At 43.9% G+C, this 12511-nt stretch overlaps 1 protein-coding gene across 1 annotated transcript; it reads right to left on the reverse strand.

Moving 5' to 3' along the window:
- Window positions 1–9426: 9426 nt before the first annotated feature.
- LOC149842825 (uncharacterized) lies at window positions 9427–9919 on the reverse strand. The gene has a single exon (XM_090000740.1). It carries the CDS (start codon window positions 9917–9919, stop codon window positions 9488–9490), a length of 432 nt encoding a protein of 143 aa, XP_089856866.1. The 3' UTR covers window positions 9427–9487.
- Window positions 9920–12511: the final 2592 nt, after the last annotated feature.

Consider the following 12511-nt stretch of genomic DNA (forward strand, 5'->3'; position numbering starts at 1 on the left):
CTGTTGTTGTATATCCTCATCAACAACCGGATCTAGTTGGGATTGATGTTCATTGACTGGACTTTCTCTTACATTACTCGAAGGAACAATGATAGAGAAAGTCGGGTCATTATCCTCAGCAGGTGAGAAACCTGAATCCTGTATTTCCTCAAAATTAATATTTTGAGATGCATCTATCCCAACAGAACCATTTTCAAGAAATCTTGTTTTATCTGTTTCCACTATCTGTGGTGTATGAGATGGACAATAAAACCTAAAGCCTTTCGATCTTTTTGGATAACCAATGAAGAAACCACTAGTTGTCCTAGGATCAAAAGCTTTTATATGTGGGTTATACAATTTAGCTTCTGCTGGACATCCCCATATGTGCATATATGACAAAAAAGGTTTTCTACCTGTCCATAACTCGTAAGGAGTCTTTTGAACAACCTTCGTAGGAACCTTATTCAAAATATGCACTGCAGTCCTAAGAGCTTCACCCCACAAGGTTAAAGGAAGGTTTGAGTGATTCAACATCACTCGAACCATTTCTTTAAGCGTACGGTTTTTCCTCTCAGCTACACCATTCTGATAAGCACTATCAGGCATGATATACTGAGGTACAATGCCTTCCTCTCTTAGAAACCGCGCTAATGGACCTTCCTTTTGTCCCATCTCAGTGAAACGACCATAATATTCGCCACCTTTATCTGACCTGACAACCTTAATAACTTCACCGGTTTGTTTCTCTACTTCTTTCTTGAAGTCCTTAAAAACCTGAAAGACTTCTGATTTTCAGATAATAGGTAGAGATACGTATACCGTGAGTAATCGTCTATAAATGTGACAAAATACTTTTCACCTGTATAACACGGTGAAAAAGGGCCGCAGACATCCGTATGCACTATTTCTAACTTTTCATTGTTGTGTTTGACATCTTTCTTATATGTGTTAGACTGCTTAGCCTTTATGCAGTCAACACATGACTCTATATTCGTAAAATCAAGGGATCCAAGGATTCCCTCTTTCACGAGTCTTTGGACTCTCTCTTTCGAGATATGTCCTAAACTCCGATGCCAAAGCAAATAGGATTGATCATCCTTTAGACCACGTTTATTGTCAATCATTGTGTTCTCAATGGAGTGAGATTCCTGAATTTGGAGTTTGGTTCTTAATCGATACAAACCATCACACATATATGCAGAACCTATATTCATTGAATTTTTCATAATAATAAGTTCAGATTTTTCAAATTTAAACACAAAATCAAACTTATCAAGTTTTGAAATTGAAATTAGGCTCTGACTATAAGATGGAACATAAAATGTATCGACCAAATCCAACATGAATCCCGACTCCAACACAATTCTGCAGGTCCCAACGCTTTTGACATGTGAACGCATCTTATTTCCTGAGAAGATGCTCCTTTCATGCTCTGTTGGTTCCCTTTTGTTCAGAAATGCCTGCAAAGAGTTGGCAGTGTGCACTGTGGCACCAGAATCAATCCACCAACTATGCAATGGAACATAAATTAGATTGCACTCATGAGAAACAAATGACTTATTACCTTTATTTTTTAGTCATTTCTTGAACTTCAAACGGTCCACCTTCTTATGCCCTTTCTTTTTGCAGAAGAAACACTTTATAGAAGGGCCACCAAACTGGCATTTGGCTTTCGCCTGAGAGTTTGAACTCTTCCCAGTGGATCTCTTCTGATTCTTCTTTTTGAAGGAGCTTTTCTTTGGCCTCGACCTCTGTTTATCCTTATGAGAGGTCATATGTGCACTTGGCACCCTCTCACCCTTCAATCTCTCCTCTTCCTCAACACACTTACTCAAGAGGTCATTAAAAGACCACCCATCATTATGTGTGTTGTAGGAGATTTTAAAGGGTCCATACTCAGTAGGTAACGAGGTTAAGATCAGATGGACTAAAAACGAGTAAGAGATGGCGAACTTCATATCATTCAGTTGAGTCGCAATATTCCTCATTTTCAAAATGTGCTGTCGGATGTGACTGTCACCAGCATATTTCATAGACACTAATTTGGACATAAGAGTACTGGCCCTTGCCTTATTAGAAGTGACGAATTGAGCCTCAATGGCTCCCAGAAATTCCTTCACAGTCCTACAGTGAGGAATTGCGCCTCAAATGTTCTTAGCCACCCGAGATTGCAAAAGCAACAGGCTAAGTCTGTTCGAGCGCTCCCACTTCTCAGAGGCAGCCTTCTGATCAGCTGTACTCTGCTCTGTAAGAGTGGGAGGTTCGTCAATTCTAAGGGCCAGATCTAAATCCATATAGCCCAAAGTGAATTACACAATTTCTTTCCAATCAGAAAAATTCGATCCGTCTAAGATAGGGATACTACTAGAACCGTCGATATGGAAGGAACCTGATACATCAAAGGAACGAAAAACGGAAAGATGTTACTATTATTGCTCAAACGAGACACGTGTTGAAAAGGTAAAAGTGAGACCCTTTATTTTCACCTTTTCTGAAATAAGCATAGTTGAGCCATTATCGTTTCACTTTGGTGAAAACGATAATACTCATAATTGCTCCATCTCTTCAATTCTCAAGGAATTGACTTCAGTTGGTGAAACTAGTAGATCATGAATCCAGAGGCAATTCAGCACTGTACCTTTGGGTACGAACATGCTTCATGGGCTGGAATGCATATCTACTATCACACTCTGTGTAAATTTGGAACACAACGACCTACCTTTGGGTAGAATCGATGTTTCATAAATTCACACACAATCATAATTACGAATCTTAATACGGTCCAAAGAATCTTTAATTAACACGATTCAGATCACTTTGGTGATTACATGAATCGGTTAATCAAAATCTTTTACCGAAAAACTTATTTGTATTATGGAGCACACCCATGCACACATTTTAATGTATGTATATTCATGACTTAATATCAGTTCATACTTCAACAAATATGCATAAACTAATTTTCATGAATTTAATTACAATTCATGCTTAAAATCATCATGCATAACTTAACCAACGCTAAATACATGAATTAACATGCATAAGTCATGCATTATTCAAAATAAATACTTTATAAAGCATGAAAAATAGCAAAATCATGCTCATATGGGTAAAACCCAAGGTCCTTATGCAGGAACCGGTCTAAAAACACTCTGAACCGGTCTGAAACCGCCCCGAACCGGTCATCTAAGGGTCCGAACCGGTTCTGAACCTTATAAACCGATACTTAATATGAACAAAAGTTCATAAAACCCTATAACCGTATGTCAAAATCCCTGTATTTCTTTATATTTATGAAAACAGGATCTCAGCATCCCGGAACCGGTGAAAAACTGGAAAGCACCGGTCAAAACGGCTTTGAACCGGTTCCGGAAGGGGTCGGATTAGGTTCCTGATCCGATTCAGTCTCAATAGTGTTTGGATCATGTTTTTATGGATCCAACCCAGTTTTAAATAGGATCCGGGTCTGACCCGACCCATACTTAATACGGATCAGACCCGGCCCGAACATAACCCGGGTTAAACCTGATCTAAAACAGGCCCGGGTCGGACCCGGTCCAAAACAGATCCGGGTCGGGCCCAGTCCAGAACGAATACCGGGTATGACCCGGTCCTTCATGGACCCGGGTATGACCCGGTCCTACATGGACCCGGGTATAACCCGATCCTACATGGACCCGGGTATGACCCGGTCCAACATGGACCCGGGTATGACCCGGTCCTACATGGACCCGGGTATGACCCGGTCCTACATGGACCCGGGTATGACCCAGTCCTGCATGGATCCGGGTATGACCCGGTCCAAACCGGATATCGGGTACGACCCAGATTAAACCGGGTCCGGATCCGACCCGGTCATTAATGGTCCCGGATCGGACCCGATCCAAAATGGGTTCGGATCGGACCCGATCCTTTCCGGATCAGACCCAGACCCGGTACCTTTATGGGTCCGGGTCAGATCCAAAAAGTAAAAGTGCAGACCCGATCCACCCAAAAGGGTTTGGATCGGGTCTGTCCACGGGTCGCCTCGCCGGACCCGATCCGGACCGATTTTTAAAACCTAAAACAGAAACCCGATGGTTTCTGTTTCGGTTTTAGGGAAAACCGAAAGGGGGGTTTTCCCCTTATTTCGGTTCCACGGCGACCTGCGTCACCCCACGGTGACGCCGGTCCGGCGTCAACCTCCCTGTCAGATGATGTCGCCCCACGGTGACGATCCACGGCGTTGCCGTCCGATGGCTGAAGAGCATGGCAGCGCCTGCCAGTCCGGTGGCAGCCCCGGCGACATCAGCAAGAATGCCGCCGATCAATGGCTGCCCTTGCCGGCAAAAAGCCCCACGGCGTGACCCCGGCGAACCCACCTCCTCCCCGGCGATAGGTAAGGGTTAAAATAGATTTTTTTTTATTGTCGCCGGTTTCGCAGGTAACTCTGGCGATGAGGTGAGGAATCCAGGGCGCCGGCAAGACCGCCGATGACAGCTCTGCTGTTTTCTGGCAAAAGTCTCTCGCCCGATGACGAAAAAGGAAAAACAGAGAGAAAAGGGAATCAGGCGACGGCTCCGACGTTGTTCCCGGCGACAGCAAAAACCTCCCTGCAGCCCTACGGCCACAGGTTTAAAAACAATTATTTTTTTTATGAGGTTTGCCAGAACTTAAAAAAAAATGTCGCCCGTTACGGTAACATTTGCCGGTGATGACTGTCGCCCCACAACGACAGTCTGCGGCTAATCGGTGGTTGTCGCCCCACGGTGACTCTACCGATGCCAAAACGCCGTTACAGCCTACACGGCCACGCGCAGCGGAAGATGCGTGGCATCGTGGGCCCATAACCCAATGTTGGGCGAAACCCTGTGAAAACAAATAGACAGGGAGCGTACTTGGATTCGCCATTGATCGTGTAGGTGATTTGGCGTTCTCCTCAGCCGGTCGACGCCCACAATGAGCCCAGGCCTTATCTCGACGGTGAGCAGGACCCTGTTCTGCTTAAGCTTGAATGCAGAAGTGAATTTGGGCAGGATATGACTATGAACTCTCATCAACTTCATAGCCCCTAACCCCATATATAATGGAGGAATTTGGGCAGTTACGTGAATGTGGTCTCTCCACATTCACGTAACTCCCACCCACTATCTCCATTAACCAGCCACTTACGTGACCTACTAATAGGGTGTCAAACCGGGTCAGACTGCGGGTTGGACCCGTAACCCATAATGTCCAACATATGTCTCTATGCCTGGGGCAGTTTCTTCAAGTAAAAATAAAAAACCAAAAAAAATATTTTGTCAGAATATAATGTTTTATGGGTAGCAGCTGTTGTAATCAGCCACCACTAACTTTTGTAAATGAAAAGGCGCAACTTAGTTATAGTCTTATAGATTGCTATTTATGTCAATGCCAAAATCATGGATGATTTCTAACATTATCATGGATAAAGGTAGCAGTCAGTAAGAGAGAGGAAGAAACTTTTGGAGATTAATCCCTAAAGTAAGTGAAGAGTGAAGTCTTGACGGTTGGCATGCAACCAAGGTTCTATTCCCATGGGCCACTACAAGAAAACCGTGGATTAGCGACGGCCTATATCCATCGCTAAGCCGTCGCTAAACTGTTTAGCGACGGATTAGCGATGGATATAGGCCATCGCGAATTTTTGCTCGCTAATTAGCGAAAAAACTTATATGTCGTTAATTCCGTCGCTAATTTGCGACAGATTAGCGACGGACATTATCCGTCGCTAAATTTAAAAAAAAATAAAAAAAAAATTGATCCCTGTCGGGCGGTATTCCGGCAGCACTAAGCCGGACTTATACCGCACCCGACAGGCATTGCATGCACAGAACGATCGCTCTGCCTCATCGCCGGACTTGTATCGTCCTCTGTGAACCGGTGCTCTCCGGCATCGCCGTCCTCCGTGAACCGGCGTCGTCGTCCTCCATGAACTGGTGCTCTCCGGCGTCGCCGTCCTCCATGAACCAGCACCGTCATCTTTCGTGAACCGGCGTCGCCGTCATCCTCCGTGGACCGGCGGCGGCGTCCTCCGTGAACCGGCGCCGACGTCCTCCAACGATCGTCGACCATCCTCCACCGTCGCCGTCCTCTATGAACCGGCGTCGACGTCATCCAGCGATCGCCGACCGTCCTCCGGCGTTGCTGTCCTCCGGCGTCGCCGTCCTCCGTAAATCGGCGTTGTCGTCCTCCGTGAACCGGCGCCGACGTCCTCCAACGATCGCCGACTGTCCTCCGGCGTCGTCGTCCTCCACTCTCATGTACATGATCTCCAACGCGCTCTCCGACGTCGCTCGGTTTAAATCGAGCGCGATCGATTTAAATTTCGAACAGGGAGAGAGGGAAAATTTCGCGCTCGGTTTAAATCAAAAATTAGCGAGGGATTTAGCGAGAGAATTTTTCCGTCGCTAATTAGCGACGGATTAGTGACAGAAAAATTCCCTCGCTAAATCTCTCGCTAAAATATTTTTCTTGTATTGAGAATTAGCGACGAAATAATTGTTGTCGTTAATTCGTCGCTAATTAGCGACGGATTAGCGATGAAACAACTTTCATCGCTAATTCGTCTCTACTTAGCGACGGATTCATTAAGAAAGTTTTCTCTAGCTAATCTGTCGCTAATTTGCGATGGAAAAAATCCATCGCAAATTTCCGTCGCTAATTAACATTTTTCTTGTAGTGGGCGTCACCCTTCTAAGCAAGCCAACGTGTAGCATAGGCCTGGAGGGCAGGGGTCCTACACTCTGAGTTTTACACTGCGGGCATGGGCATGACGATTGTAAGTATGACAGGCTGAGCCAGCGCGACAGGTCATCATGCCGGGTGTGGTTGTTACTTGGGGTTATAAATTTAAAAAATTAAGTGAGAGTGAGGGCATGCGAGCCTCAACATAGTGTCTCGTACAAAAGTTGAATAAATTAGAGTGCATTTGGATGACTGAGGGCAAAAGCCTGTGTTTTTAAAAACCAAATGACTCTCACTAGATAAACATAGTTTTGAGAATGAAAAAGAAGGAAAAGGGTAGATTTTTCACAAACCAGGAGTAAACCTCCAATTTCTGAAAACTGGGTTTTGTGACACAAATGGTGCACATATTCGGGGTTTTTGTAGTAAACACGGTTTAACACCCAAAACCTGACTTTTGTCATAGTGTTTGATTGTGTGGATGGGACTGTGTAAAACAAACTCGTCCAGACATTGCTGGCCGAGTGCAGGGTTGTCATGCACAAGCCGAGTCAAGGTACAACTCCATTCTTCTCTTTTTTTATTTTTTGAGTTTTGGTCTCAAAGTGTTCCAGACACCATTGCTTCAAGGGGAGGGACTCTGCGATTCAGGCGTCCCGTGTGTCCACCATTTGTATCGGGTGTGGGGCATGAACAACAGCGATCCGCAGATGGTGGGGTCACGCAATCAAATGCCCCTTTAGAGAGTTATGAGACAAAAAAAATCTATTAATTAACTTGTCCTACAAGGAGACAGCGCTGCAAGGGAACAACCTGCATGCATTTCATGTGTGTGTGTCTATATATATAAACATGCATGCACATGAGTGTACTCGTACCCTGCAGATTGCAGACCATAACCAAAACATACCAACGTCCAAGTAGGAGGGTGTCCTGCTAATGGACACAAGCAGCCACGGCAGGACATGCTGGATGAACACAAAGAGCTCAAAACTATAAACTGAAAAAGAATGCTTATCAAGACAAACTTGGTCTTAGTGAGACGAAACCAATATCTGCAAGGTTTGAAGTAAAATAAAAAAAGATTCCTTTTGGCAAAAAAGTCTATATACCAAAATGATTAGTTTATAAGAAAACACAATAACATCACGATTATGGGAAACAAGATGCACTTAAAATAAATGGGGTGGTCTATAAGAAAAACATTTTAAATCCCATTAAATGAAATACATAGTTACATACCCCCCACATCATTTATTCATTTTGGTACCAACATATTCCTACACAACATAGCACATCTAAAATGACCATCATGTGGTCAAGCGATGATGTACACGCTTAAGCTATAGCCTCATCATTCTCAAACATTCATAAGGAAAGCCACAGCTTAGTAGCTCTAGCTAGACCCACTACTCCCGCTAGACCCACATGTGGGCTAGGTTGGCTCAACGGTTTCATCAAGTAATACGCCTTGTTCGGGGCCCACCCATGGTCCGGTCGATGCTGACTTCTCCGAGCTCATGGTGCAAGAGCTAGACAAGTGGGCTCCTTGACGTAGACTCGGCACAAATATTGGGACCATTTTAATAAATGGGGTGGACTCGGCCAGGTTTCGTGTTGGTATCACAGTGACAAATATGGTGCCCTTTTTCATAAAATTAAAAAGAAAAACTTGATAATTTGTGGCCGTTCTAAACTTGAAAATTACCTATATATTGATATACCACAATATAAAATTTTCGATAAGAACACAAGAAAATTGTGATATTTTTATATTATATACTAAGATATATCACGCACGTATTATTAAACTAAAAGACCATTAATTGGTTGGTTCATTGGTAGTGTTCGAGAGGCTGGATGACGATCAATTGTTGTATAAAAGGCAGAAAGGTTAATTAACCAATAGGGGAACACTGATCTCATCGTTTGAAATAGGATGGGTTCCATCATACATTCAATCTTAACCATTGGTTAGGATTGAATGATGGTTAAGATTGAATGTATGATGGAACCCATCTTATTTCTCCATGCATGTTCACCACTAAAGTGGTTACTCATGTACGTGGTTAGCCGGGTCTTGTGTCAAGCTGAAGTCGTAGGATCGAATCTCAATAGCACATGGAGGCTGTTGTTGCTTTATCACCATTGGTGCACGTAAGGCTGAAGTGGTCGTGTTAAAAACCCAAGTTTTGTCTCACAGGGAGGCGGGCCCACTAAGTGACCCCGTGGTGAGGATGAGGGTTCCTTCGTCAAAAAAAAAGAAAAAGAAAAGCAGAAGGTTAGATTAACCGACCCCAATGTACTCTCAACATCCTAGATCTTGCTACGCTGAGTTTTATTTTTCCTCTTTCAAAGAAAAAATTCCATGATTTTTCATAAGTTATTTAGCTTATTTTGTTATTGAATTAATTTTCCAAGATATTCGAGATAAACATGGAAGAAAGTTTAAAATATCAAGATAAATTCGTGGCCTTTTAGGCATGCCGTGTCACTCTATCACTTGATCCCACGAATCCGTGAACGTGTCAGAGCAGAATAACAGATTCACCGTACACCAGGACAACGAAAAATGACCTTCTTACCCTCGGCATTATTCATCAACAAAACCGTGAATTCACGCAACTTAACTATTTTCCAGAAGGGTAATTTTGGTCAATATGTATGATATGATCACCAAACGCGAGCAAGGAAGACGGGAGAAGGATGAAGCAAGAAGAAAAGAAGGGAATTTCTCGGCCGTTATTTAAAAAATTCTAGCCATAAAAAAGCGTTCAGTTATAACTACTAAAGAAGGGAAAATAACGCGAAGATAACGTTAAGAACCGAGCGCGTTGCAGCGGCGGCCGGGGACAAGCTGGCCCTGCGCGACGAGAGACCTGTAGATCTCGACGACCACCTTCTCGTCGTACTCCTTGAGCGGCGACGCGCCCAACGGCCTGCAGTAGCCGATGGTCTGCCCACCGAAGGCGCCGCTGCCGACGCCGGGGAAGGCGCTGGAGTTGGCGAGCCGGAGCATCATCCTGACGTAGCCGTCGCGGAGGCGGACGAGGATCGCCTTCGGGGAGGCGATGCGGATCCTCGCCGGCAGCCTGATCCGCCACCTCCGCCTCCCTCCTCCGCCCGTCCTCGCCACCTCGACCCGGCCCCTCCGGCGCGGCGGCGCCGCTGAATCGTCGAGCCGCTCGTACCTCCTCCTCCGCCAGTACCGCTTTATGCTCCGGTAGAGCCCCAACGACACGCCCTCCATTTCTGATCTGGACTAGATCGAAGAGAAAAAGAGAGAGCAACCAGTAGCTCCCACTCCCAGTGGGGCATTTAATAGTTGCAGGCTCTCCATGTGACAAACGGACACATCGTGGCCGTCAGATCGTCATACACATGTGGGGCCCGATCTTGTTTGCACGTGGCAACTTTTAGTTGGTTCCTAAAGAATGTGGCCTCCACTCACCATATTAACGGGTCGAATTTGATTTGGATCCAGGTGAAACCAAACTCAAATCTGGTTTGAGCTGGCACCGGGTCTAAACAGACATACCGTAAGAAACACCCTACCGGGATCCTATAAAGAATACATCAACCAGACTGGATCATACCTGATAAACTAATAGTATTTTTTTTATTTTATTGTGTTGAAAATTTGTGGATGTTAGTCAGAACTCAAATCAAGCTCGGGTCTGGTATGAAATTTCACAAACCATACGCAGCAATTCATATATTAGTCTGTCCTTTGAGTCTGACTCGATCGGATTCTTTTCGATCCTCTTTTTTCATCACTAAACCCTGATTATATAAGATTTGGTACAGAGGTCGGGTCTGGGTACGTAAAATCACTAACACTCTTATGATAGGTTGAGGCATGGGCAGGTTTCACTGTGTAAGTACCAATGGGCGCTCTGCTTGTATGGTAGGAGCAGCTAGTGGACGTCACCTTGTCTCGGGAGGTTGTTCAAAGCAGGTTATATGTTCCCCCCCCCCCCCGAACAGGGCAGTTAGCTACATCTCATGATTGGAGGTCCCAAAGAGCACCACGTATGTAAGCATGTGTGTCTCGTATCCCCATGTTTGTCAGCATTAATTAGCGTTGGAGTTTGATAAGATTGCAAAGACTTAAGTACCCTCTCCTCCATTGGTGCAAAAAAAAAATGACGGTTCTTGAAAAGGAGTGGTTGTAAAGACTTAAGTGCCCCGAAGATGATTATTTAAGACCCAGTCTCTGCACTGCAGGATTATCCGAGAAAGAAATCTCCCCTGGAGGAGGCCATGAACATCAACCCTCTCACTCTCTCCCTTCTATTTCTGCTTCTGTGCACATCCATTAGAAGATCATACATTGCTCCATCAAGCACCGACTGACCTATACATTGACTCTTGTGAAGCCTGATTCAGAGTTTTTACCCTTACAGGATGAGGGTTTGGGGGCTCCTCTCAGCGTGGGTATCATCATTCAACTAAATGAGTTGTAGATCCTGATTCAGAGTTTTTACCCTTACAAGAGAGGGGTAAAACCTCATCTCACTCTCTCTCCCTTCTCTCTCTACTTCTGTGCACATCCAACAAACGATCCAACATTTCTCCATCAAACACCGACTGACCTGCACACTAACTGTAGCATCGTTCAACTTGATGAGTTGTGGAACCTGATTTAGAGTTTTTGCCCTTACAGGAGGGGGTTTGGGGGCTCCTCCCAGCGTGGGTAGCATCATTCAACTTGAAGAGTTGTGGAGTCTGATTCAAAGTTTTTGTCCATTCATATTTTAAGGCATTAGATCTCATTTTTGAACATCCACGCATGTGCAGTTTGCTTTCATCATATTCAGTTGCTTTCTAGATTATACTTTGAATTCTTGTGCATTTTAGATCTATCGATTTATATGTAACAAGAGCTCATTTTAACTTGAATTTTTTACTGCAACTTCATGCATATGTCTTCATGCTCTCCACCAAAAATCAGATCATTCTGAGTTTGTTTGACCCACTTTAAAAATCAAGATTCAAAACCTGTTATTTTGCACCGTCAGGATTTTAGCAGAATCAGGACCAACTTGCGGAAGTGATTTCTCCCTAACCAGAGATGATTTTTCCGATCCGTAAAAAGGGTTGTTTTTTAAATTGAATCTAGTTTGTTCATACCAAATTTCAGCGATTTCTATGGTGTTTTCGTACCAGTTTCGGGTCAAAAACCATAACCCTGTCACCCTGTGTCATTTTAACGGCTCAGATTTTGATCCATTTTGTTTGAATTTTATTTTCCTAATGGAAAATTATTTTTCAATTCTGTAAAACGGGTTCTCTTTGTTTATGTGTCTAGTTCATCCCTGTAAATTTTCAGAATTTTTCATGGTAAATTACTATTTTATTTTGATTAAATACCGAAACCTTGTATCCAGATTTTATAAATGTTCTGATTTTGGCCCCCATATCATGACTGTTGTAGCACTTCTTCAACAAATCGTTATTTGATTGGCAATATTCTTCAGCAAATTATTGTTATGATTTTTTTGAGTCTCTAATGAGTCTCTACTATGATTTGTAGTATTTTTGGGTCTCCAACGAGCCTCACAATGATTTATAGTGTTGTTTGATCTTTTAACTATAATTTATAGTACTTTGGGGTCTCCAACGAGCCCCACAACGATTTGTAGTGTTTTTCGGTCTTTTAACTATGATTTATAGTATTTTTGGGTCTCTAACGAGACCCACAGCGATTTATAGTGTTGTTGGACCTCGCTATAGCGATTTGTAGTGTTTCTCGCTAAACACTACAACGATTTGTGATACAAATCGCTATCTGAATCAGGACCAACTTGTCAGAGTCATATCTCCCTAACCAGAGATCGGA

This window comes from Nuphar pumila, chromosome 3, assembly GCF_984573655.1.
Source record: "Nuphar pumila chromosome 3, dmNupPumi1.hap1.1, whole genome shotgun sequence".
NCBI classification, from domain to species: Eukaryota; Viridiplantae; Streptophyta; class Magnoliopsida; order Nymphaeales; family Nymphaeaceae; genus Nuphar; species Nuphar pumila.